Here is a 24771-nt window from a genome sequence, read left to right as displayed (position 1 = left end):
AAGGCAAAGGACAAACAAAAAAAATAACATTTAAAACAGAAGTAAAAAACACATTGAAATAGCAAATACAAAATTACCCTAAGAAGAATTTGTTAGATAAAAAGCAGTTAAAAAGTTAAAAACAGTAAAAAAGTTAAAAGTTAAAAACAGTTTAAAGTCTCATGCTGGGTTAAAAGCCAGTGAATAAAAATGGGTTTTAAGAAGGGTCCTAAAAATAGCCAAAGAAGGGGCCTGTCTCACATGAAGAGGGAGATCGTTCCAGCGTTTGGGACCCGCAACATGGAAGGCTCTGTCCCCTCTGAGCATGCGCTTTGATTTGGGGAACTCCAGGATCAGCTGGTCAGCTAACCTGAGGGACCGACTGGGGGCATAGAGGTGGAGCAGCTCAGAGAGGTATGGTGGGGCAAGACCATGTAAGGATTTAAAAACGAGTAAGATAATTTTAAAATGGACTCTAAAAGACACAGGCAGCCAGTGGAGGGAGGCTAAAACAGGAGTAATGTGCTCTCTTTTTCTTGTGTTGGTTAAAAGTCGGGCAGCTGCATTTTGGACCAGCTGCAGACGTGAGAGAGAGGATTAATTAATCCCAAAATACAAATAGTTACAGTAATCCATCAGAGATGTAATAAATGCATGGATAACTGTCTCAAACTGTTGCCTAGAAAGGAGGTTTTTAACCTTGGCCAGCTGACGTAAATAAAAAAAAGCTGTCTTTTACCACTGTGCCAATCTGACGGTCCAATTTAAAATCACTGTCAATATGAAAGCCCAGGTTGGTGACGATGGGCTTAATGTGCAAAGTCAAGGGGCCAAAGTCAACAGGGGGGAGCTCACAGGCACCACTAGGTCCAAACACTATCACTTTTGTTTTCTTTTCATCGAAATTTAAGAAGTTCTGCGCCATCCAGGCTTTGATATCTTTAAGGCAAGCAAGTAGTGACTGCATTGAAGAGGTATGATTTCTCTTTAACGGAAAATACATTTGTGTGTCATCTGTATAACAATGAAAACAAATATCATGCTTTCTTAGGATTGCGCCCAGAGGAAGTAAATAAATACAAAAGGGCAGTGGTCCTAAAACTGAGCCTTGTGGGACCCCACATGTCAATGGAGCAACAGAGGACTCAAAACCAGCAACATTTACAGAGAAAGTCCAGTTAGTCAAATATGACGTCAGCCAACTCAAAGCAGTACCACAGATGCCCACTTGATGCTGTAGGCGACTAATTAAAATGTTATGGTCCACCGTAACAAATACTGCTGTTAGATCCAGTAAAACTAAAATCACATGATCACCTAAATCTGTTGCTCTCAGGATGTCATTAAAAACCCTTAGTAATGCTGACTCGGTACTATGGAGGGGTTAAAAACCAGATTGAATGATTTCTAAAATATCACAGTCCTCTAAAAAGGTGATTAACTGGGTAAAAACTATCTTTTCCAAGATCTTTGAGAGGAAAGGCAGCTTAGAAATGGGTCTAAAATGGGCAAAAACTGAACTGTCAAGACCAGGTTTCTTTAAAAGCGGTTGAACCACGGCGTGTTTAAAACTGGTAGGAACTACACCAGAAAACAGAGTGCTATTTAAAATGTTAAGAACAGGCTGCCCTATGCAAGAAAATACTTCTTTAAAAAATGTAGGAGGGACAGCCTCATGGGGGGAACTTGAGGGCTTCATATGATTCGTTAATTCTTCTAACTGCCGCAGAGTCACTTGCTCAAACTGATTAAAAACAGCATAGTAGTTAAACGGGACAGACGGGTCAGAAGTCAGAAAATAAATGAGAGCCCTTGTTGTGGCAATCTTATCAATAAAATACTCTAAAAAGGTATTGCACAATTTACAGGAGGGTTCCAAGCATGTAGGCTGAGGGGTATTAAGAACAGAGTCAATGGTTTTGAATAAAACACGAGGGTCAAAACCATTGGAGGCAATAATGTTTGCCAAATGTTCTCTTTTTTTCTCTTTTACTGTGCTCTGATATCGATGCCAACAGTCCTTTAAAATCTGGAGTGACACCTGAAGCTTGTCCTTCCACCTGCGCTCAGCTTTGCGGCACTCGTGCCTGATCGCACGGATTCTCTCATCAAACCAGGGTTCTGATTTAGTTTTGGCCTTTTTTAATTTTTAAAGGAGCCACTGAGTTCAAGGCAGTCTCACAGGTGGAGTCAAACAATGCACTAAGTTTCTCAGTGTCAGAAAAAACAGAGTCAGAGGGTAAAAAACCTTGGTTAAAAGCAATAATAAACTGACCAGCAGTGGAAGGGTTAAAAACTCGACAGAGACGCGCAGGAGAGTGCGCTCCAGCCGCCAGGCGGTTAAAATTGGCCTCAAATATGACAGTCTGACAGCACATTGTCACAAATGTCCAAGTTAGACACAGGTAGACCATATGACAGGACAAGATCAAGCGTGTGACCACGTACGTTCGTGTGTGGGGCCAAACACAAACGGTGTCAAATTAAAAGAGTCTATAAGGTTTAAAAAATCCTTCACCAGTGGCTTGTCGGGACAGCATACATGGATATTAAAGTCTCCAACAATGAGGACACGATCATAGCGGGCCATAATTCCTGCCAAAAACTCAGAAAAAACTCAGATGAAGTCCTTATTGTATTTGAGCGGGCGGTAAATGACAGCGCACAGCACCGCGTCAGTGCAACACACCTCAAATAAAGTCATTTCAAAGCTGGCGAAAAATGACAAAGGAAAGCATTGCTTACATTTATAGTCATTTTTATAAAGTGTCGCCGTTCCTCCTCCACAGCCTGAGGTACGAGGAGAGTTAAAATAGCAACAGTCTGCCGGCAGAAGTTCGGAGAAAACACTGGACTCACTGGCACCGAGCCACGTCTCCGGTATGCAAAGGAAGTCAAGACAGCGTGACTCGAAAAAATCCCTGAGTCGGAACGTTTTGTTCGCCAGTGATCTGGCATTTACAAGACCAATCCTGGCAGGAGATGAGACCGGCGTGGCAGCACACCGGGTATCCCGGCATAGCAACTTTAAATTCGAAGGATTCACCCCACGTTGGCGGCACCGAGCTGTACAGCTGCGGGTGCAGCGAGTGCGGGGTCTCTCATTGGGGCCAATTTCCGGAACAGGGTAACCCGATGGATCCACGGACGGCCAGAAAGCAAGAAGGGAACCGCTTAATCCGTTTCCCGTCCGGGCAGCGCTGGAAGACCATGCCAACAGTACTCTCTGCTTTACCCGCCGGCCACTACAGGTGCCACGGCGACGCTTCCGCGGAAAGCTCAGGGTTGGAAACCGGAAGAGGTGAGCTGGTATACCTGACAGCAACGGGGGCACTTCATTTGGACCATCAAAATCAAAAGAAAAAATATTTTTGATAGGTGGTCGAAAACAAAACAAATCTTGGCGATCATACAAGAGTGGAGACACGAACTGTTTAGTGCAGCAGGACAAAATCAACAAAAACTGAAAGCAGACTGAGAGCAGTAGACGGCCAGCCACACACGACGGCGCCATCATACATACAGTACATATATATATATATACATCCATCCATCCATTTTCTACCGCTTATTCCCTTTGGGGTCTCGGGGGGCGCTGGTGCCTATCTCAGCTACAAGGCGGGGTACACCCTGAACAAGTCACCACCTCATCGCAGGGCCAACACGGATAGACAGACAACAATCACACTCACATTCACACACTAGGGCCAATTTAGTGTTGCCAATCAACCTATCCCCAGGTGCATGTCTTTGGAAAAGGGAGGAAGCCGGAGTACCCGGAGGGAACCCACGCATTCACGGGGAGGACATGCAAACTCCACACAGAAAGATCCCAAGCCCGGGATTTAACACAGGACTACTCAGGACCTTTGTATTGTGAGGCAGATACACTAACCCCTCTGCCACTGTGAAGCCATATATATATATATATATATATATATATATATATATATATATATATGTACACACACACATATATATATATACATACATACATATATATTTATACACACATATATATACACACACATATATATATATATATATACAAACATATATATATATATATGTATATATATACATATATATATATATATATATATATATATATATATATATATATATATATATATATATATATATATATATACGCGCTAGGTCTGGAAAAAACAGAGGCTATAATCATCCCTACAAGCCTGTTTCGCAGGTTTTCCTGCTCGTCAGGGGATAATATAATAAAATCTCCTAACGAGCAGAGAAACCTGCGAAACAGGCCTGTTGGGATGATATAGCCTCTGTGCTTTTTCCTGACCTAACGTATATTCCACTCTACCCAGGTATTGAGCACTCTATAACGGATATACCACAGAATCCTCGACTAGATACAGTGGGGCAAAAAAGTATTTAGTCAGCCACCGATTGTTCTCCCGATTGTTCTCCCACTTAAAATGATGACAGAGTTCTGTAATTTTCATCATAAGTACACTTCAACTGTGAAAGACAGAATGTGAAAAAAAATCCAGGAATTCACATCGTAGGAATTTTAAAGAATTTATTCGTAAATTATGGTGGAAAATAAGTATTTGGTCAACCATTCAAAGCTCTCACTATGTATCCAAAATGGATACATGGATGACACAGCAGAGGATTGGAAAAATGTCATGTGGTCAGATGAAACCAAAATATAACTTATTGGTATAAACTCAACTCGTCGTGTTTGGAGGAAGAAGAATACTGAGTTGCATCCCAAGAACACCATACTTACTGTGAAGCATGGGGGTGGAAACATCATGCTTTGGGGCTGTTTTTCTGCTAAGTGGACAGGACGATTGATCCGTGTTAAGGAAAGAATGAATGGGGCCATGTATCGTGAGATTTTGAGCCAAAACCTCTTTCCATCAGTGAGAGCTTTGAATGGTTGACCAAATACTTATTTTCCAGCATAATTTACAAATACATTCTTAAAAATTCCTACAATGTGAATTCCTGGATTTTTTCCCCCACATTCTGTCTCTCACAGTTGAAGTGTACTTATGATGAAATTTACAGACCTCTGTCATCATTTCAAAGTGGGAGATCTTGCACAATCGTTGGCTGATTATGAGAAGACATACATTTTCGGTGTGAACTGTAAAAGATAAAAGACACTTTATTCAGTCATGTGTCTATACAATGTGTGTGTAAATGTATAAATTGTTTGTAAATTTGAATACAAATGTTTGTGTATGAAACTGTTTATAGTCAGCTATTAAAGATTAGTCTCCTGCAATAATGAAGCTGTTTTGTAGCAACAATTCAAAAATCCTTTATACATATATTTATTGAATAATACTTCAACAAAATATGAAAATAAGTTCATAAACTGTGAAAAGAAATGCAACAATGCAATATTCAGTGTTGACAGCTAGATTTTTTGTGGATATGTTCCATAAATATTGATGTGAAAGATTTCTTTTTTTGTGAAGAAATGTTTGGAATTAAGTTCATAGACCCGGATGGATCTCTATTACAATCCCCAAAGAGGGCACTTTAAGTTGATGATTACTGCCATGTGTAGAAATCTTTATTTAGAGTTGAATCATTAGTTATTTTTATATCTTTTTTTCCAAATAGTTCAAGAAAGACCACTACAAATGAGCAATATTTTGCACTGTTATACAATTTAATAAATCAGAAACTGATGACATAGTGCTGTATTTTACTTCTTTATCTCTTTTTTTCAACCATAAATGCTTTGCTCTGATTAGGGGGTACTTGAATTAAAAACATCTTCACAGGGGGTACATCACTGAAAAAAGGTTGAGAACCACTGCTTTAGTATTTTGCTTTTGCCCCAAAGTCCTAGTTGCAGGTGGTAACCACCGACGCCACCAACAGGCGATCAGCTATGGAACGCCTCCACCATAATACACTGTACTTTGTGTGTGTGGTTCAATCCAACCGTGTTCGCTTCTTCTTTGTAGTCTCGATTATTAATTGAACAAATTGCAAAAGATTCAGCAACACAGATGTCCAGAATACTGTGTAATTATGCGATTAAAGCAGACGATTTTTAGCCGTAAGCGGTGCTGGAAGAACATGTCCGCTACAACCGGTGACGTCACGCGCATGCGTCATCATACGAGTAATCATTCCGCGACGTTTTCAACAGGATACTTCACAGGAAATTTAAAATTGCAATTTAGTAAACTCAACCGGCCGTATTGGCATGTGTTGCAATGTTAATATTTCATCATTGATATATAAACTATCAGACTGCGTGGTCGGTAGTAGTTGGTTTCAGTAGGCCTTTAACATTTCCGTATTTTCCTGTTACTTTACGCCTATTTGATTTTTTTATTCCACTTTGTATGTTTTTTTTGTGTAAAAGTATCTTTCGAACACGGGGGTGTCGGGACTTTGGATCACTCAAATGTGATTTTCCGTACTTTGTGTTGCTCACACAAACATTTACGGTCTATCTCATGTTTGTTCAAGAGTGCAATTCAATATTTGTATGGAATAATAAATAGTGTGATGCACGTCGATTTGTTGACAGAGCCCAAAGTCTAGTTGAAAGAAAACACTGCAATGAATAAACGGGCAGCTTTTGAAGGTTGACTGACAGTATATAAGAGCAGCTCTTGTTCATGAGCTCTATCTACACAGAAGCAAGAAGGAGCTCTCACCTGCAGGTTTGTACTCGCATGCTTTTTGTCGTCTCTCTCGTGCAGATTGTGATGACTCAGCAGCTCTTTTGGGTTTCTCAGTCCGTCGTCCTCAACCTCTGCACCATCTTCCTGGCCAAGATGCTGACTGTGACTTTAGTTCTTTGTGCAACGGTGGCACTGGCTACAGCTGACGGTGAGCAGCAAAACACCAAGTGTTCTACAGGATGGACACACAGAAACAGACGGACAGTCAGTCACTGGTTCTTGTTTGTCCACTCTAGATGCAGCTGCCAACCATACCGAGCTTTTTGCGTCACAGTGTCCACCCAACTGGCAAAAACACAACCAACGGTGTTTCTACTTTGAATCCTCCACCAAGAACTGGGTTAATGCTGAGGTGGGTATCATTATTTCATGCTCATAGACAGCTGCTCAGATGGTTTGGTGTGTAAGAGACGTGTTTCTCTGGCTCTACCCTCCGCAGAAACAATGCCAGACCATGGGTGGGAACCTCGCATCGATACACCAGGATGACGAGCATAAATTCCTTCAGACCTTGAGTCAGGCAGAAGCATGGCTTGGAGGCTCAGATTGCCAAACGGTAGTAAGAACTTTCCCTAAATTTCATTTTTGTGTTTTGAGGCTAACATGATTCACCGCGTGTACAGGCTGGAAACTGGTTATGGAGTGATGGTACGGGCATGTCCGGAACTTTCTGGTGTCCACAAAAACCGGACGACACGCTGGATGAGTGCTGTCTGCAGACCAACTCACAAAGTAGACAGACTTAAGATCTGATCTTAATCAATCTCAGTAACTACATTTGTTAAAAAGAGATGACATTTTCTCTTTGTTAACAGTCGGCAAATGCTGGGATGATGTCGCCTGTAACACACTACTGCCTTTTGTGTGTGCAAAGCCACTTTAGACTGCAGGTATGTACAGTGACACGGTTTTGTTGCAGTCTCGTGCATATTCAAACTCTCTTTTTTATCATGCTATGTCAAAAGGCTGACCTGGACCCAAGCAGGCAGAAGACTGCGGATGGATGGATAATCCTTTCATACATGTAATAAACATATTGAGAATTGACATGTCCATTTTGAAATTCTTTTTTTTACAAATATTTACACACCTAATTCTCCTCTCTGAGCTGCTACCTTACCGTGGTAGAGGAGGTTGCGTGTCCCAATGATCCTAGGAGCTATGTTGTCTGGGGGCTTTCATGCCCCCTGGTAGGGTCTCCCAAGACAAACAGGTCCTAGGTGAGTGATCAGACAAAGAGCAGCTCAAAGACTTCTATGGAATTACAACAAAATGAACCCAGATTTCCCTCGCCCGGACGTGGGTCACCGGGGCCCCGCTCTGGAGCCAGGCCCGGAGTTGGGGCACGATGGCGAGCGCCTGGTGGTCGGGCCTGTCCCCATGGGGCCCGGCCGGGCACAGCCCGAAGAGGCAACGTGGGTCATCCCTCCAATGGGCTCACCACTCATAGGAGGGGCCATAGAGGTCGGGTGCATTGTGAGCTGGGCGGCAGCCGAAGGCAGGGCACTTGGCGGTCCGATCCTCGGCTACAGAAGCTAGCTCTTGGGACGTGGAACGTCACCTCACTGGGGGGGAAGGAGCCTGAGCTAGTGCGCGAGGTAGAGAAGTTCCGGCTGGACATAGTCGGACTCACCTCGACGCACAGCAAGGGCTCTGGAACCAGTTCTCTCGAGAGGGACTGGACCCTCTTCCACTCTGGCGTTGCCGGCAGTGAGAGGCGACGGGCTGGGGTGGCAATTCTCGTTGCCCCCCAGCTCAAAGCCTGCACGTTTGAGTTCAACCCAGTGGACGAGAGGGTAGCTTCCCTTCGCCTTCGGGTGGGGGGACGGGTCCTGAGTGTTGTTTGTGCTTACGCACCAAACAGCAGTTCAGAATACCCACCCTTTTTGGGCACACTCGAGGGAGTACTGGAAAGTGCTCCTCCGGGTGATTCCCTTGTCCTACTGGGAGACTTCAACGCTCATGTTGGCAACGACAGTGAAACCTGGAGAGGCGTGATTGGGAAGAATGGTCGCCCGGATCTAAACCCGAGTGGTGTTTTGTTATTGGACTTGTGTGCTCGTCACAGTTTGTCCATTACAAACACCATGTTCAAACATAAGGGTGTCCATATGTGCACTTGGCACCAGGACACCCTAGGCCGCAGTTCCATGATCGACTTTGTAGTTGTGTCATCGGATTTGCGGCCTTATGTTTTGGACACTCGGGTGAAGAGAGGGGCGGAGCTTTCTACCGATCACCACCTGGTGGTGAGTTGGCTGCGATGGTGGGGGAGGATGCCGGACAGACCTGGCAGGCCCAAGCGCATTTCGAGGGTCTGCTGGGAACGTCTGGCAGAGTCTCCTGTCAGAGAGAGTTTCAATTCACACCTCCGGGAGAACTTTGAACATGTCACGAGGGAGGTGCGGGACATTGAGTCCGAGTGGACCATGTTCCGAACCTCTATTGTCGAGGCGGCTGATTGGAGCTGTGGCCGCAAGGTTGTTGGTGCCTGTCGTGGCGGTAATCCCAGAACCCGTTGGTGGACACCAGCAGTGAGGGATGCCGTCAAGCTGAAGAAGGAGTCCTATCGGGTTCTTTTGGCTCATAGGGCTCCGGAGGCAGTGGACGGGTACCGACGGGCCAAGCGGTGTGCAGCTTTAGCGGTCGCGGAGGCAAAAACTCGGACATGGGAAGAGTTCGGGGAAGCCATGGAAAACGACTTCCGGACGGCTTCGAAGCGATTCTGGACCACCATACGGCGCCTCAGGAAGGGGAAGCAGTGCACTATCAACACCGTGTATGGTGCGGATGGTGTTCTGCTGACTTCGACTGCGGATGTTGTGGATCGGTGGAGGGAATACTTCGAAGACCTCCTCAATCCCACCAACACGTCTTTCTTTGAGGAAGCGGTGCCTGGGGAATCTGTAGTGGACTCTCCTACTTCTGGGGCTGAGGTCGCTGAGGTAGTTAAAAAGCTCCTCGGCGGCAAGGCCCCGGGGGTGGATGAGATCCGCCCGGAGTTCCTTAAGGCTCTGGATGCTGTGGGGCTGTCTTGGTTGACAAGACTCTGCAGCATCGCGTGGACATCGGGGGCGGTACCTCTGGATTGGCAGACCGGGGTGGTGGTCCCTCTCTTTAAGAAGGGGGACCGGAGGGTGTGTTCCAACTATCGTGGGATCACACTCCTCAACCTTCCCGGTAAGGTTTATTCAGGTGTACTGGAGAGGAGGCTTCGCCGGATAGTCGAACCTCGGATTCAGGAGGAACAGTGTGGTTTTCGTCCTGGTGGTGGAACTGTGGACCAGCTCTATACTCTCGGCAGGGTTCTTGAGGGTGCATGGGAGTTTGCCCAACCAGTCTACATGTGCTTTGTGGACTTGGAGAAGGCATTCGACCGTGTCCCTCGGGAAGTCCTGTGGGGAGTGCTCAGAGAGTATGGGGTATCGGAATGTCTTATTGTGGCAGTCCGGTCCCTGTATGATCAGTGTCAGAGCTTGGTCCGCATTGCTGGCAGTAAGTCGGACACGTTTCCAGTGAGGGTTGGACTCCGCCAAGGCTGTCCTTTGTCACCGATTCTGTTCATAACTTTTATGGACAGAATTTCTAGGCGCAGCCAAGGCGTTGAGGGGTTCCGGTTTGGTGGCCACAGGATTAGGTCTCTGCTTTTTGCAGATGATGAAGTCCTGATGGCTTCATCCGGCCGGGATCTTCAGCTCTCACTGGATCGGTTCGCAGCCGAGTGTGAAGCGACCGGAATGAGAATCAGCACCTCCAAGTCCGAGTCCATGGTTCTCGCCCGGAAAAGGGTGGAGTGCCATCTCCGGGTTGGGGAGGAGACCCTGCCCCAAGTGGAGGAGTTCAAGTACCTAGGAGTCTTGTTCACGAGTGGGGGAAGAGTGGATCGTGAGATCGACAGGCGGATCGGTGCGGCGTCTTCAGTAATGCGGACGTTGTATCGATCCGTTGTGGTGAAGAAGGAGCTGAGCCGGAAGGCAAAGCTCTCAATTTACCGGTCGATCTACGTTCCCATCCTCACCTATGGTCATGAGCTTTGGGTCATGACCGAAAGGATAAGATCACGGGTACAAGCGGCCGAAATGAGTTTCCTCCGCCGGGTGGCGGGGCTCTCCCTTAGAGATAGGGTGAGAAGCTCTGCCATCCGGGAGGAGCTCAACGTAAAACCGCTGCTCCTCCACATCGAGAGGAGCCAGATGAAGTGGTTCGGGCATCTGGCCAGGATGCCACCCGAACGCCTCCCTAGGGATGTGTTTAGGGCACGTCCAGCTGGTAGGAGGCCACAGGGAAGACCCAGGACACGTTGGGAAGACTATGTCTCCCGGCTGGCCTGGGAACGCCTCGGGATCCCCCGGGAAGAGCTAGACGAAGTGGCTGGAGATAGGGAAGTCTGGGCTTCCCTGCTTAGGCTGCTGCCCCCGCGACCCGACCTCGGATAAGCGGAAGATGATGGATGGACACACCTAATTTTGACCTGCATCCTCCAATCGTCACGTGCACAGAACAGGTAATAGACACAGGCCTAGTCATCGGCGGTCACTGGAAGCGAGTATGACGATCCTCCCTTTTGGAGGATGCCTGTGCGTGACTTAGTTTGACGTGGGGAGACTGGTGCACAGACAGTCACCACACCTTCCTTGACAGATCCGGGCCAGGGTTCAGTGGCATGGAGTCCAAGACGACTGGGGACCCTTTTCTGCTGCAGCCTTCTTTCCGCCATCGCAGCCGTTATGATTGCTCCGTAGGGTTAGCAATCATCCTCCGCCTGTTCCACCGTTGAGGACTTGGGTCATTATTTCCCCATAACTGGGGCCCTAATGGATGTGGGGGTGCCTTCAACCGCCATCGCGGCCGCTGTGGTGGTTCTTACATCAACCTGTCTTCCGCCTGCTCTGCCGTTGAGGTTTGTCATTTATGTTATACTGTATGAAACTATAAAATGACAAACACAGAGGCTCTAGTTTTACACAAGGACCACTTTATTTTCTCTCTTTTCAAAACCCTCCGCTCTACTCCAACGCGACACCTCTTCCACTCTTCGCGCCTTCAAAATAAGAGCTCAAGGCATATACTGTATAACAGGAAATCAACATCACAAAGAGACAAAACCATAAAAATAGGTTACATTAGCATTAAAAACAGATATAAAGTATTGTCATCAAACAAATACTGCTGAGTGTTGAAACTATTTTGATGGTGGGAATATATGACTGGCCGCCATTTTAAGTTCTCAAAACATCCATTGAAATGGTGCACAAAATTAGTTTTTCAGTAAACATCTTACTATAAAATTGAACCACTTTCCACCTTAATATACAGTTACATACACAATTTCAACGGTTTACTTACAGACGTATCTTTTCCAAGGCTTGTAAGAGCTAACACAACTTGTCTACTTCTCATTATCTCATCAACTGAACTGACATCGTCAACCCGGAAGTTGCCAAACAAATCAAGCGTAGTATTTTCCTATTGCCACATGGTGTCAGTAAGAGTCTACAATCAATTGGGCATAACGCATTTGTTGTGGGTCTACTGAAAATGTGAGCAAATGTGCTGGGTCAAAAGTATACATACAGCAATGTTAATGTTTGCTTACATGTCCCTTGGCAAGTTTCACTGCAATAAAGCGCTTTTAGTAGCCATCCACAAGCTTCTGGTTGAATTTTGGACCACTCCTCTTGACCAAATTTGGTGCAGTTCAGCTAAATGTGTCGGTTTTCTGACAGGGACTTGGTTCTTCAGCATGTTTAAGTCAGGATTTAGGGGAGCCCATTCTAAAACCTTGGCAAGTTTCACTGCAATAAGGCGCTTTTGGTAGCCATCCACAAGCTTCTGCTTGAATTTCTGACCGCTCATCTTGACAAAATTGGTGCAGTTCAGCATTGTCCACACGTTTAAGTCAGGACTGCATATCCCTAGAATGTCTTTGATATAAAATACTCACAAGAATGCTTATTTGAATACTCATGCTTGAAATAAATCATTTTGCAACAAATTGTGCGTGTGATGAAATCCATGACCTGTTGACTTTTGCGTAAAAGTGTGGTTGAACAAAAAGTGCAAGCTAAGCGCGTGACTTCCTGCTTTCGTCAGTATGATAAGGCTCGAGCGGGAAAGACATGAGGCCTCATAAGATTCTTAGAAAAGGAACAATTCGCCCCAAAACTGTGGTCAACACCTTGCAAAAACGGCCACGCGTGGGCTGCAAGAGCAACCGATACACGCCCTGTTGACACCTCCCCTAGTTTGTGCATAAAAAGCGATGGATTCTGTACGAGAGCGCGCTTGCCTCCACGTCATCCAACGAGCTTGGCGATTGTGTTGCCCACTGCCCAGAGCCTCTGTGAGTACACGTTTTCTCATTGATGTGTTCGGAAAATTACCTTTTAAAAGTAACTGTTACTTTACCATAGGGCTGTAAGGTATACCGGTATTAGTGTAGTACCGCGGTACTAATGAATCATTTTCGGTACAATATATAGTGCTATATATTACAGTACTCTGAAAAGGACCCCCCCAAAAACAAAAGCAACTGGTGGAATCACACCTGACGTCCACTGTAATGATACCAAGTACAGTAACGTATCTCATCAATACGACTATGATTGAGTCGATATATTTTTGGCATCACATCTTCACTGCAAAAACTGAAATCTAAGTAAGAATAAATATCTCAAATAAGGGTGATATCGGCTTATTTTCTGTCTGATAAGATAATTCTTCTCACTAAGCAGATTTTATGTTAGCGTTTTACTTGTTTTATGTTTTGGTCCTAAATGATCTCAGTAAGATATTACAACTTATTGCTGAGATTGGATGACCTATATTGAGTAAAACATGCTTCAAACTAGAATATCAAGTGTTGCAAAGCTGTGTCATCAACACTCACAAGTATAAAACTACTTTTTTTATCACAAGTATAAAACTACTTTTTTAAAGTAAATATTCTTACTTCCAGCATGAAATAACAAATCATGACTTTGACACGATCGTGTCTCATAATTGAAACAGATGAGAGCCAAATAAACTTTGCTGTTTTATTTTCAACGAAACAAGAGAAAAGACGTACTCATATAGTATTACAGTTGGCACAGTCCAGTAAGCTGACAGTTAATATTTAAACATTTAAGATGTGACATTTGAAACTATTTTGAACAGAAATAGTTAATGTACATTCAGGTAAATACTTCAAAATTACTATTAAAAAAAATGTGGCTAGAGTTAGGAATAATATATATATATATATATATATATATATATATATATATATATATATATATACACACCTCCTCTCTGAGCTGCAACCTTATCGTGGTAGAGGAGTTTGCGTGTCCCAATGATCCTAGGAGTTATGTTGTCCGGGGGCATTAAGCCCCCTGGTAGGGTCTCCCAAGGCAAACAGGTTCTAGGTGAGGGATCAGACAAAGAGCAGCTCGAAGACCTTTATGAAGAAGAAAAAGCATGGACCCAGATTTCCCTCACCCGGATGCGGGTCACCAGGGCCCCCCTCTGGAGCCAGGCCCGGAAGTGGGGCACGATGGCGAGCGCCTGGTGGCCGGGCCTGTTCCCATGGGGCCCGGCCGGGCACAGCACGAAGAGGCAACGTGGGTCACCCCTCCAATGGGTTCACCACCCATAGCAGGGGCCATAGAGGTCGGGTGCAATGTGAGATGGCAAAGACGTCTCAACCAACATCGGCCGCAAGTTCCTCACTCTGATCGACAAACACTTCCCCAAAGGCAACACCCTAAGAAAAATATTCAACAAGAACAACATTAAATTGAGCTACAGCTGTATGAATAACATGCAACAAATCATTTCAAACCACAACAAAGCAATTGCAAAAGGACTCCCTTCCCCCAGACTAAACGACTCTGAAACCAATAATGAATGTAACTGTCGCAAGAAACCTGATTGCCCTCTCAACGGAAGGTGCTTACAGACATCAGTCGTTTACCAAGCAAAGGTAACACGCAAGGACATTAACACATCCGACACGTACGTAGGATTAACCGAAGGAGCGTTCAAAACAAGATGGAATAATCACAACGCCTCCTTTAGAAACCAGACTTTGCGGAATTCTACAGAACTCAGCAAACACATTTGGAACCTCAAAGACAATAATGTTGAATATTCAATAACATGGCAAATTCTTGCATCTAGCACACCTTTCAACAGTGGTAATAAAAGATGCAACTTATGCTTAAAAGAGAAACTGTTTATTATATACCATCCAGAGCTATCATCCCTCAACAAGCGCAGTGAAATCATTTCAACATGCCGCCACAGGCGGAAACACCTCCTAGGTAACACATGACCCAATCACCACACCCTACGCCTGCTTGTACCCACCCACTCTGTGCCCTATATAAACCATTGTATGTGAATGCTTCCATTAAAATCTCCTGATGATTGAGGGAACCCCTCATGAAACAGATCTGTAGAGATGAAGTAGTCTTGTGATTTTTTCCCACACCTACATATATACATATATATATAGTTTAAATGTGCTATGGTGGCAGTAGTCTCCTTGTACACAAACAGTTTATTGTTTGAATTGCAAGCTTTGTCATTTCATTCATTGTTTTGTTGTTCATTATTCCCATGTGGTAGCAGTGTGTTTGTGTATTACATGGCGTAGGGAACTAATTTCGGCCGCTTGTACCCGTGATCTTGTCCTTTCGGTCATAACCCAAAGCTCAGGACCATAGGTGAGGATGGAAATGTAGATCGACCGGTAAATTGAGAGCTTTGCCTTCCGGCTCAGCTCCGTCTTTACCACAACGGATCGATACAGCGTCCGCATTACTGAAGACGCCGCACCAATCCCCCTGTCCATCTCACGATCTACTCTTCCCTCACTCGTGAACAAGTCTCCGAGGTACTCGAACTCCTCCACTTTGGGCAAGATCTCCTCCCCAACCCGGAGATGGCGCTCCACCCTTTTCCGAGCGAGAACCATGGACTCGGACTTGCTGATTCTCATCCCAGTTGCTTCACTCCGGTGCGAACTGATCCAGCGAGAACTGAAGATCCTGGCCAGATGAAGCCATCGGGACCACATCATCTGCAAAAAACAGAGACCTAATCATGCACCCACCAAACCGGATCCCTTCAACGCCTAGAAATTCTGCCCATAAAAGTTATGAACACAATCGGTGACAAAGGGCAAATATTTGATATGCGTGATTCCGTGATCGGTATCCTTTGCCATTCAAAGTGCCATTTAAGACCTGTGTCATAAAGCGAAGAAGACAATAAGAGACGCTATTATTCTCCTGAACGACTGTCGGTAGTCACCCAGTTAATAAGTATTAGGGCGTGCTATGAAGCCATTGGCTTTGTCGCCTATTACAACATGTACGATCTGCTTGTCAGTCCAGCAACATGTTGTATGTGGCTTCCGCAATAACACACACACGACTGCAAGGCATACTGGGTGACACAGAGTACACTAATGGTTGTGATACAAACAATTTTAACACTCTTAGTAATATGCGCCACGCTGTGAAGCCACACCAATTAAGAACGACAACACATTTCGGGAGAACGTCCTCACAGTTACACAACATAAACGCAACACAACAAATACCCATAATCCTTTGTCTTCATGACACTTCCTGACTATTTTATACACCCTTAGCAGCAACCCCCCATGCGTCGGTAAGGTGGGCGGGGTTGGGGGCGCGGGGGTGTAAAATATATTCAGGATGTGTCATGAATAAAAAAGAACTATGGGTATTTGTTGTGTTGCGTTTATGTTGTGTTACTGTGAGGATGTTCTCCCGAAATGTGTTTGTCAATCTTGTTTGGTGTGGCTTCACAGCGTGGCGCATATTAGTAAGTGTTAAAGTTGTTTATATGACAACCATCAGTGTACTCTGTGTCACCCAGTATGCCTTTTAATCTTGAACGTGTGATTGCGGAAGCCGCACACAACATGTTGCCGGACCAATAATCGGTTCGTACTTGTTGTTGAAGGAGTTTAAGGCAATAGCTTTACAGCATGCCCATATTCTTGTAATCAGGATGCACGCTATTGTATAATCGCGGGAACGTCAGCGGCTCCCATTGTCTTCGTTACTCTGTGAAACAGGTATAAATAGCTCTGTGAGTGGTAAAGGCGGACAATCTCTGATATATTTCAGCGGGCGGTTGGCGGGTGGGTGCGGTCCTGATAAAATGTTGGTTCGGGTGGACGGCCGGTGGATGACAACTTTGGTGATGCGGATGCGGATGATATAATTGCCTATTCGCGCGTCTCTTCTTTACACATATTACTTCTTTGTATGTGTTCTTTTGCAATAGTATTTTACAAACCCCGTATCCATATGAGTTGGGAAATTGTTTTAGATGTAAATATAAACGGAATACAATGACTCCCAAATCATTTTCAACCAATATTCAGTTCAATATGCTACAAAGACAAGATATTTGATCAAACTCATAAACTTTATTTTCTTTTGCAAATAATAATTAACTTACAATTTCATGGCTGCAACACATGCCAGAGTAGTTGGGAAAGGGCATGTTCACCACTGTGTTACATCACCTTTTCGTTAAACAACACTCAATAAACCTTTTGGAACTGAGGAGACACATTTTTGAAGCTTTTCAGGTGGAAATCTTTCCCATTCTTGTTTAATGTACAGCTTAAATTGTTTAACAGTCCGGGGTCTCCGTTGTGGTATTTTAGGCTTCATAATGCGCCACACATTTTCAATGGGAGACAGGTGCGGACTACAGGCAGGCCAGTCTAGTACCCACACTCTTTTACTATAATAATAATAATAATAATAACTTTGATTTATATTGTGCTTTTCTAGACACTCAAAGCGCTCACAGAGAAGTGGGACTCAACATTCATTCACACCTGGTGGTGGTAAGCTACATCAGTAGCCACAGTTGCCCTGGGGTAGACTGACGGAAGCGTGGCTACCAGTTTGCGCCTACGGCCCCTCCGACCACCACCTATCATTCATTCATCATTCATTCACCAGTGTGAGCGGCACCGGGGGCAAAGGGTGAAGTGTCTTGCCCAAGGACACAACGGCAGCAATTTTTTGGGATGTCAATAGGTGGGAAGCCAACCTGCAACCCTCAGGTTTCTGGTCGGCCGCTCTACCCACTACGCCATGCCGCCCTATGAAGCCTCGCTGTTGTAACAAGTGACTTGGCATTGTTTTGCTGAAATAAGCAGGGGCGTCCATGATAACGTTGCTTGGATGGCAACGTATGTTGCTCCAAAACCTGTATGTACCTTTCAGCATTATCGGTGCCTTCATAGATGTGTGAGTTACCCATGCTTTGGGCACTAATATACCCCATACCATCACAGACGCTGGCTTTTGGACTTTGCACCTAGAACAGTCCTGATGGTTCTTTTCCTCTTTGGTCCGTAGGACACGACGTTCATCATTTCCAAAAAACAATTTGAAATGTGGACTCGTCAGACCACAGAACACATTTCCACTTTGCAGCAGTTCATCTTAGATGAGCTCGGGCCCAGAGAAGCCGGCTGCGTTTCTGGGTGTCGTTGATAAATGGATTTGGCTTTGCATAGTAGAGTTTTGACTTGCACTTACAGATGTAGCGACAAACTGTAGTTACTGACAGTAGTTTCCTGAAGTGTTCCTGAGCCTATGTAGTGATATCGTTTACACACTGATGTCGCTTTTTTATGCAGTACCGCCTGAAGGAATGAAAGTCCGTTATATCATCGCTTATGTTCAGTGATTTCTCCAGATTCTCTGAACCTTTTGATGGTGTTATGGATTGTAGATGGTGAAATTCCTAAATTTCTTGCAATAGACAATTGAGAAATGTTGTTCTAAAACTGTATGACTATTTGCTCACGCATTTGTTCACAAAGTGGTGACCTTCGCCCCGTCCTTGTTTTTGAATGTCTGAGCATTTCATGGAAGCTGCTTTTATACCCAATCATGGCACCCACCTCTTCCCAATTAGCCTGCACACCTGTGGGATGTTCCAAATAAGTGTTTGATGAGCATTCCGCAACTTTATCAGTATTTATTGCCACCTTTACCAACTTCTTTGTCACGTGTTGCTGGCATCAAATTCCCAAGTTAATGATTATTTGAAAAAAAAAAAACGTTTATCAGATTGAACATTAAATATGTTGTCTTTGTAGCATATTCAACTGAATATGGGTTGAAAAAAATGTGCATATCATTGTATTCCGTTTATATTTACATCTAACACAATTTCCCAACTCTTAATGGAAACAGGGTTTATAGAACAAGTTACATTTTTTTGCTGCCGGACGCATTTTGGGGTTCCTTCAAATGTGATCGTCAGTACTTTGTGTTCTTTACACAAACATTTACAGTCTATCTCCGTCACGCCCAGGAAATCATGTTTTGTTTTGGTCATGTTATGTTTAGTTTTTTGGACTCTCAGTTCCTGTTTTGCACTTCCTGGTTTGTGTTGCTACCATGACAACTCATTAATTTTCACCTGGCCCTCATGTCACGCCCCTGTCCTCAGCCGTCACACCTGTTTTTTAATTTTCATAGCCTATTATTTAAGCCACAGTTACCAGGTAGTTGGCCTGGCAACTTTCCGTGTTCCTCAACCCCTTCATGCCAAGCCATGCTTTTTCCCTCATGCTCATGTCACAGTAAGTTTTTGGTTCTCTTTACGCCACAGTGCAGGTGTTTTTGTTTCATGTTTAAAGTTTATAGCCTTTGTGCTAGTCTTTTGTTTTGTAGTCAAGTTTGTTCTCCGCCCTTGTGCGCGCCATTTGTTTGCTTCCTTGGTTTGTAGTTTGTTAGTAATAAATAAAAATGTACTCACGTTTACGTCTGGCTCGTGCAAATTTCCCTTTGCGTTGGAAAAACAAACTATCTCAAAGTCATAGTCCAAGTCGTGACAATCTAATGTTTATACTGTAAACATGAGATTAGACTGTAAAGAAAAAATTGTGTGGTGCATGTTGATTCGTTGACCAGCTCAAAGTCTAGTTGAAAGAAAACCCAGCAATAAATGTTAAGTGACAGTATATAAGAGCAGCTCTTTTTGATGAGCTCTACACAGAAGCAAGAAGGAGCTCTCACCTGCAGGTTTGTACTCTCATGCTTTTTGTCTTCTCTCTCGTGCAGATTGTGGTGACTCAGCAGCTCTTTTGTGCGACTTCCAAGGTTTCTCAGTCCGTCGTCCTCAACCTCTGCACCATATTCCTGGCTAAGATGCTGACTGTGACTTTAGTTCTTGGTGCAATGGTGGCATTGGTTACAGCTGACGGTGAGCACCACACACCCATATACACTGTGGTGGCCTCTGCGGTGTTCCACATCATCATCTGTTGGGGTGGGAGGAGCATGGCCAGAGACAGGAGCAGACCCAACAAAGCAACCAAGAGAGCCGACTCCACCCTCAGCCGCCATTAACTCTCGGCCAGTGTCCAGTCGGCATGCATGAGCGAGGATGCGTTTAAGGAGACCGAGGTGTCCGATACATACTCTTTCAGCCAAGACACTGGGCCAGCTTCGCAGCCCTGTCTCTTCATCCGCATCTCCTCCAGTCTCTCCAAACGGACTCTGGTGTGGCAGAGACCCAGCAGCTGGTCTCCAAGGCCAAAATCCCCGTAGGCAGAGCCAGAAGTTCACAAAAAAGCACCGCAGAAGTCATGAATGTGCCACCCCTCGACGCACAGTCTCAAAGTGTCCCGAACCAAAAGGCAAAAAAACACCCACATGAAAACAAGAGGGAAACATCAGGAACAGAAAAGGATGATACAAGAGCACAGAGCTCCTGCCACCAGCAGCCACTAGAGCAGCGCCATCTTGGAAAGTAAACCTAGCAGAATATAAAAACATTACCTTTGATAAGAAACACAAATTCCAAATCAAGATTCACCTTCATTGTCATTGTACTGGCGGGGGTTACAACCAATTAAGGCAGAGGTGCTACCACAGACTAAAAGACACATGATAAAGACAAACACTAAAACGTGAAAATGGCACTCAAACAGAGACATATGCTATGAAAAACGCTCTGAATTAATGAATACTGAAAGTGCGATTAGTGTAGAAAACTGAAGGGTAAATGGTGCAGTAGATATAGCGTGCAATAAAAGGTGCAAGAGGGTGAGGATGAGGTAGTTTGGGTTATTGTTTCCGGGGGGATTGAAGGGGCATTTTTGGGCACTGTTTATGACCCGCTGCACCGCCCTTCTGTCCTCAATTGTGAAGCCTGCGTACCACACTCCCAGACTGCAGGTCATGACGCTCTCCACAGAGGAGTGAGAGAAGGCCAGTAGCAGCCACATTTCAGAGTTGTGCTTCCTGAGGACACGCAGGAAGAACAGACGTTGCTGGGCCTTCTTCACCAGGGTCCTGACGTTAAAGGTCCAGGAGCACTGAAGGTGGTGACGGTTCCCACCCGTTCTCCATTTATGAGAAGAGGGTATGGTTCTGTCGGTTTTTCCTGAAGTCCAAAATCAACTTGAGCCTTTTGGATGTTCAGGGTGAGGTTGTTGTCTGAGCACCAGAGAGACATTTTCTCTACCTCGGCCCTGTACGCTGTCTCGTCCAACCACGGCGGTGTCAACAACTTATTTGAATAATGCGGTTGGTTGAGTGGGTCGTAATGTAGTCGTGCATATACAGGGCGTATAGTAGAGGGCTTAAGACAGCCTTGGGATGATCCGGTGTTGACTGTAAGTGTAGCGAAGAGGTGGGTGACGAGTCTCACCACATGTCGGCGACCTGAGAAGAGGTTTTATATCCAGTTGCAGGTGGGGCTGGGGATATGGAGTTCCAGGAGTTTGTTGTAAAGAATGTCCGGAATGATGGTGTTGAACGCTGAGAGGTAATTCAGAAAGCATCTTTGGTCTCCAGGTGGCTCACCGCTGTGCGAATCGCTACAGTGATGGCGTCCTCCATTGACCGGTTTGCCCTGTAAGCATACTGGTGAGGGTCAAAGAAAGGAGGGAGGCAGTCTATGATGTGCTGGGATAGCAATCGCTCCAAAGATTTCATGATTACAGACGTCAGGGCTATTATTGGTCTGTAATCATTCAGGCTGTCTATGGCAGTTTTTTGGGGGATGGGGATGACGGCTGAGGCCTTCAGACATGTGGGCCGGTGGCATGTGTCAGGGAGAGATTCAACAGTTTTGCGAGGATCTCGGGCAGTTGGTCCTGAACAGGCTCTGATCACCTTACCGGGATACCGTCAAGACCAGCTGTTTTCCTGGGGTTCACTGCCCATAGATTTTTACTCACCTCTTGCACCTGGAGGGAGAGAAGTTGGGCGCTGGAATCAGGTCTTCGGGTGTGTGTTGGTAGTCTCAACCCGGGCAAAGAAGCTGTTCAACTCCTGTGCCAGTCTGCTGCTGCTGAGGGATGTGGGAGGAGGTGACCTTTATGATTAGTCAGGGCCTGAAAGCGCGTCCACATCTGACAAGGGTTATTGTCCATCAAGTATCCTGTTTAATGCCTCAGATATCCATCCATTCATCCATATTTCTCCGCTTATCCGAGGTCAGGTCACAGGGGCAGAAGCCTAAGCAGGGAAGCCCAGACTTCCCTCCCCAAGCCCTTTCGTCCAGCTCCCGCCGGGCAATCCCGAGACGTTCCCAGGCAAGCCGGGAGACATAGTCTTCCCAACGTCCCTTAGGTCTTCCACGCCCCCCCTCCCTCCAGTGGCAAGGGTGGGGGAGCCCTTTGGAGGTGTTCGGGTAGCATCCTGACCAGATGCCCAAACCACCTCATGGAGCTCCTCTCGATGTGGAAGAGCAGCGGCTTTACTTTGATCTCCCCCCCGGATGGCAGCGCTTCGCACCCTATCTCTAAGGGAGAACCCCGCCACCCGGCAGAGGAAACTAATTTCGGCCGCTTGTATCCGTGATCTTGTCCTTTCGGTCATAACCCAAAGCTCATGACCATAGGTGAGGATGGGAACGTAGATTGACTGGTAAATTGAGAGGTAAAACTCCTCAGACATGCTTTATTCAAATCCACAGCGATGACAAGAACGCCGTCTAAATGAGCTCTCTTGCGTTTATTTATCATATCCAGGAGATGGCTGCTGACTGCTGAGCTAACGTTAGCATCAGTGGGGATGTTAACAGCAGTCACAATGGCCACTGTTAGCTCTTTGGGCAAATAAAAGGTTTGGCACCTAACAGGCATTACCTCCAGATCCGGTGAGCAGTAGGTGTCGATAACTCTGCTGTCTGAGCACCAGTCCTGACACACATAAACACAGAGTCCTCCTCCTTTGCTGTTACGGGAGGCTTCAGACCGGTGAATGTATCAGCCGCTGGCTCCACTGTAGCGTCGAGGATTAGCAGGAGTAATAATAATAATAACAATGGATTATATTTTATACCGCGCTTTTCTATTATTAGATACTCAAAGCGCTCACAGAGAAGTGTCAACCCATCATTCATTCACACCTGGTGGTGGCAAGCTAGATTTGAAGCCACAGCTGCCATGGAGTAGACTGACAGAAGCGAGGCTGCCAGTTTGCACCTACGGCCCCTCCGACCACCACCTATCATTCATTCATCATTCATTCACCAGTGTGAGCGGCACCGGGGGCAAGGGTAATGTGTCCTGCACAAGGACATAACGGCAGCAATTTGGATGTCAAGAGGCGGGGAGTGAACCTGCAACCCATCTCACTATTTCCGTCGAGATTGGTTGTGCGTCCGTCCTGCACATAAGTGTCTGTTTCATTTTTTTGGTCGGGACCAGAAAACCGCAAGTGTGAATGCAGCTTAAATGTGCTCTTACAGGATCAAAACACAGAAACAGACAAGTGTTGCCACTTATTGGTTTCCGTTTGTCCACACTAGATGCAGTTGCCCACTATACCCATACTCATGCGTCAAAGTGTCCAGCCAACTGGAAAACACACAACCAACGATGTTTCTACTTTGAATCCTGCACCACAAAGAACTGGGTTAATGCTGAGGTCGGTATTAATATTTGATGCTTTTTGACAGCTGCTTAGTTGGTTTGGTGTGTAAGAGACGTGTTTCTCTGGCTCTACCCTCTGCAGAGACATTGCCAGACCATGGGTGGGAACCTCGCATCGATACACCAGGATGACGAGCATAAATTCCTTCAGACCTTGACTAAGTCAGAAGCATGGATTGGAGGTTCAGCATGCCAAATGGTACAAGAACTTTCCCCACATTTCTTTTGTGTGTTTTGACGCTAAACGTGATTCAATAGGCTGGAAGCTGGTTTTGGAGTGATGGCACGGACATGTCAGAAACTTTCTGGTGTCCACAAAGACCAGACGACGCGCCAGAAGAGTGCTGTCTGCAGACCAACAGTCAAGGTAGATGACCGTATTTCATGACTGATTTAAGAATACTTTTTCGTGTGCGTCGTACGGCAACAATTCAATAAAGTACTTTCTATACTATTCTACATTCGTTAAAAAGAGATGACATTTTCTTTTTGTTTACAGTCGGCAAATGCTGGGATGATGTCGCCTGTGACACACTACTGCCATTTGTGTGTGCAAAGCCTCTTAAGACTGCAGGTATGAACTGTGACACTGTCTTGTTGCAGTCTCGTGCATATTCAAGTTTCTTTTTTAATCATTCAATGACTAAAGGCTGACCTGGACCCATGCAAGCAGAAGACTGCGGATGGATGGATGGATAGACATTTACCAACTGGAGAACATAATGCAGACATCTTTTTATACATGTAATAAATATATTGAGTATACAATGTGCATTCAGAATTTTGTTTTTACAAATATTTATGCACCCAATTATGACCTGTATACTTCAATCATCGTGTACAGAGCAAAGATAATACACACATGCCCACTGTATGTTCATAATTGACAGTCGCTACATTAGGACAATGTTATGGCAGCAATATTTAATGTGCCCAGTTTTTCCTCCTTATAAAAAAAGATTTGTCAAATGTGTCTCAGTTTGAAAGACAAGTTGTGTATTACATAAGAGGAGTCTTGTTTACGAGTGAGGGAAGAGTGGATTGTGAGAACGACAGGCGGATCGGTGCGGCGTCTTCAGTAATGCGGACGCCATATCGATCCGTTTTGGTGAAGAAGGAGCTGAGCCGGAAGAGAAAGCTCTCAATTTA

At 45.2% G+C, this 24771-nt stretch overlaps 2 protein-coding genes across 3 annotated transcripts; both read left to right on the top strand.

Moving 5' to 3' along the window:
- The first annotated feature begins 6581 nt into the window (after nucleotides 1-6581).
- Nucleotides 6582-7721, top strand: LOC133535779 (type-2 ice-structuring protein-like). 2 transcript variants are annotated; one of them, XM_061875827.1, is made up of 7 exons: nucleotides 6582-6653; nucleotides 6729-6822; nucleotides 6911-7026; nucleotides 7114-7230; nucleotides 7298-7406; nucleotides 7490-7564; nucleotides 7640-7721. In XM_061875827.1, exons 1-6 carry the CDS (start codon nucleotides 6609-6611, stop codon nucleotides 7555-7557), a joined length of 549 nt encoding a protein of 182 aa, XP_061731811.1. In that variant the 5' UTR covers nucleotides 6582-6608; the 3' UTR covers nucleotides 7558-7564; nucleotides 7640-7721. The 2 variants fall into 2 exon arrangements, with proteins under 2 accessions (XP_061731811.1, XP_061731734.1); XM_061875750.1 differs by having other exon boundaries at nucleotides 6594-6653; nucleotides 6711-6822.
- Nucleotides 7722-12858: 5137 nt separating this feature from the next.
- LOC133556852 (type-2 ice-structuring protein-like) lies at nucleotides 12859-24390 on the top strand. Its single transcript, XM_061907175.1, has 7 exons — nucleotides 12859-13017; nucleotides 19796-19937; nucleotides 23499-23617; nucleotides 23705-23821; nucleotides 23881-23989; nucleotides 24122-24196; nucleotides 24272-24390. Exons 1-7 carry the CDS (start codon nucleotides 12937-12939, stop codon nucleotides 24274-24276), a joined length of 648 nt encoding a protein of 215 aa, XP_061763159.1. The 5' UTR covers nucleotides 12859-12936; the 3' UTR covers nucleotides 24277-24390.
- Nucleotides 24391-24771: the final 381 nt, after the last annotated feature.

This window comes from Nerophis ophidion, linkage group LG01 (assembly GCF_033978795.1).
Source record: "Nerophis ophidion isolate RoL-2023_Sa linkage group LG01, RoL_Noph_v1.0, whole genome shotgun sequence".
NCBI classification, from domain to species: Eukaryota; Metazoa; Chordata; class Actinopteri; order Syngnathiformes; family Syngnathidae; genus Nerophis; species Nerophis ophidion.
The sequence above is the reverse complement of the archived record's forward strand: the minus strand, read 5'-3'. Positions and strand labels throughout refer to the sequence as shown.

Coding starts and splice junctions, on each gene's coding strand:
- LOC133535779 (XM_061875750.1), top strand. CDS start 6,609: ATGAGCTCTATCTACACAGAAGCAAGAAGGAGCTCTCACCTGCAG. Junction 6,654..6,710: donor GAAGGAGCTCTCACCTGCAG/GTTTGTACTCGC, acceptor ATGACTCAGCAG/CTCTTTTGGGTTTCTCAGTC. Junction 7,027..7,113: donor AGAACTGGGTTAATGCTGAG/GTGGGTATCATT, acceptor TACCCTCCGCAG/AAACAATGCCAGACCATGGG.
- LOC133556852 (XM_061907175.1), top strand. CDS start 12,937: ATGGATTCTGTACGAGAGCGCGCTTGCCTCCACGTCATCCAACGAGCT. Junction 13,018..19,795: donor GCCCACTGCCCAGAGCCTCT/GTGAGTACACGT, acceptor TCTCTCGTGCAG/ATTGTGGTGACTCAGCAGCT. Junction 23,822..23,880: donor GAGGTTCAGCATGCCAAATG/GTACAAGAACTT, acceptor GTGATTCAATAG/GCTGGAAGCTGGTTTTGGAG.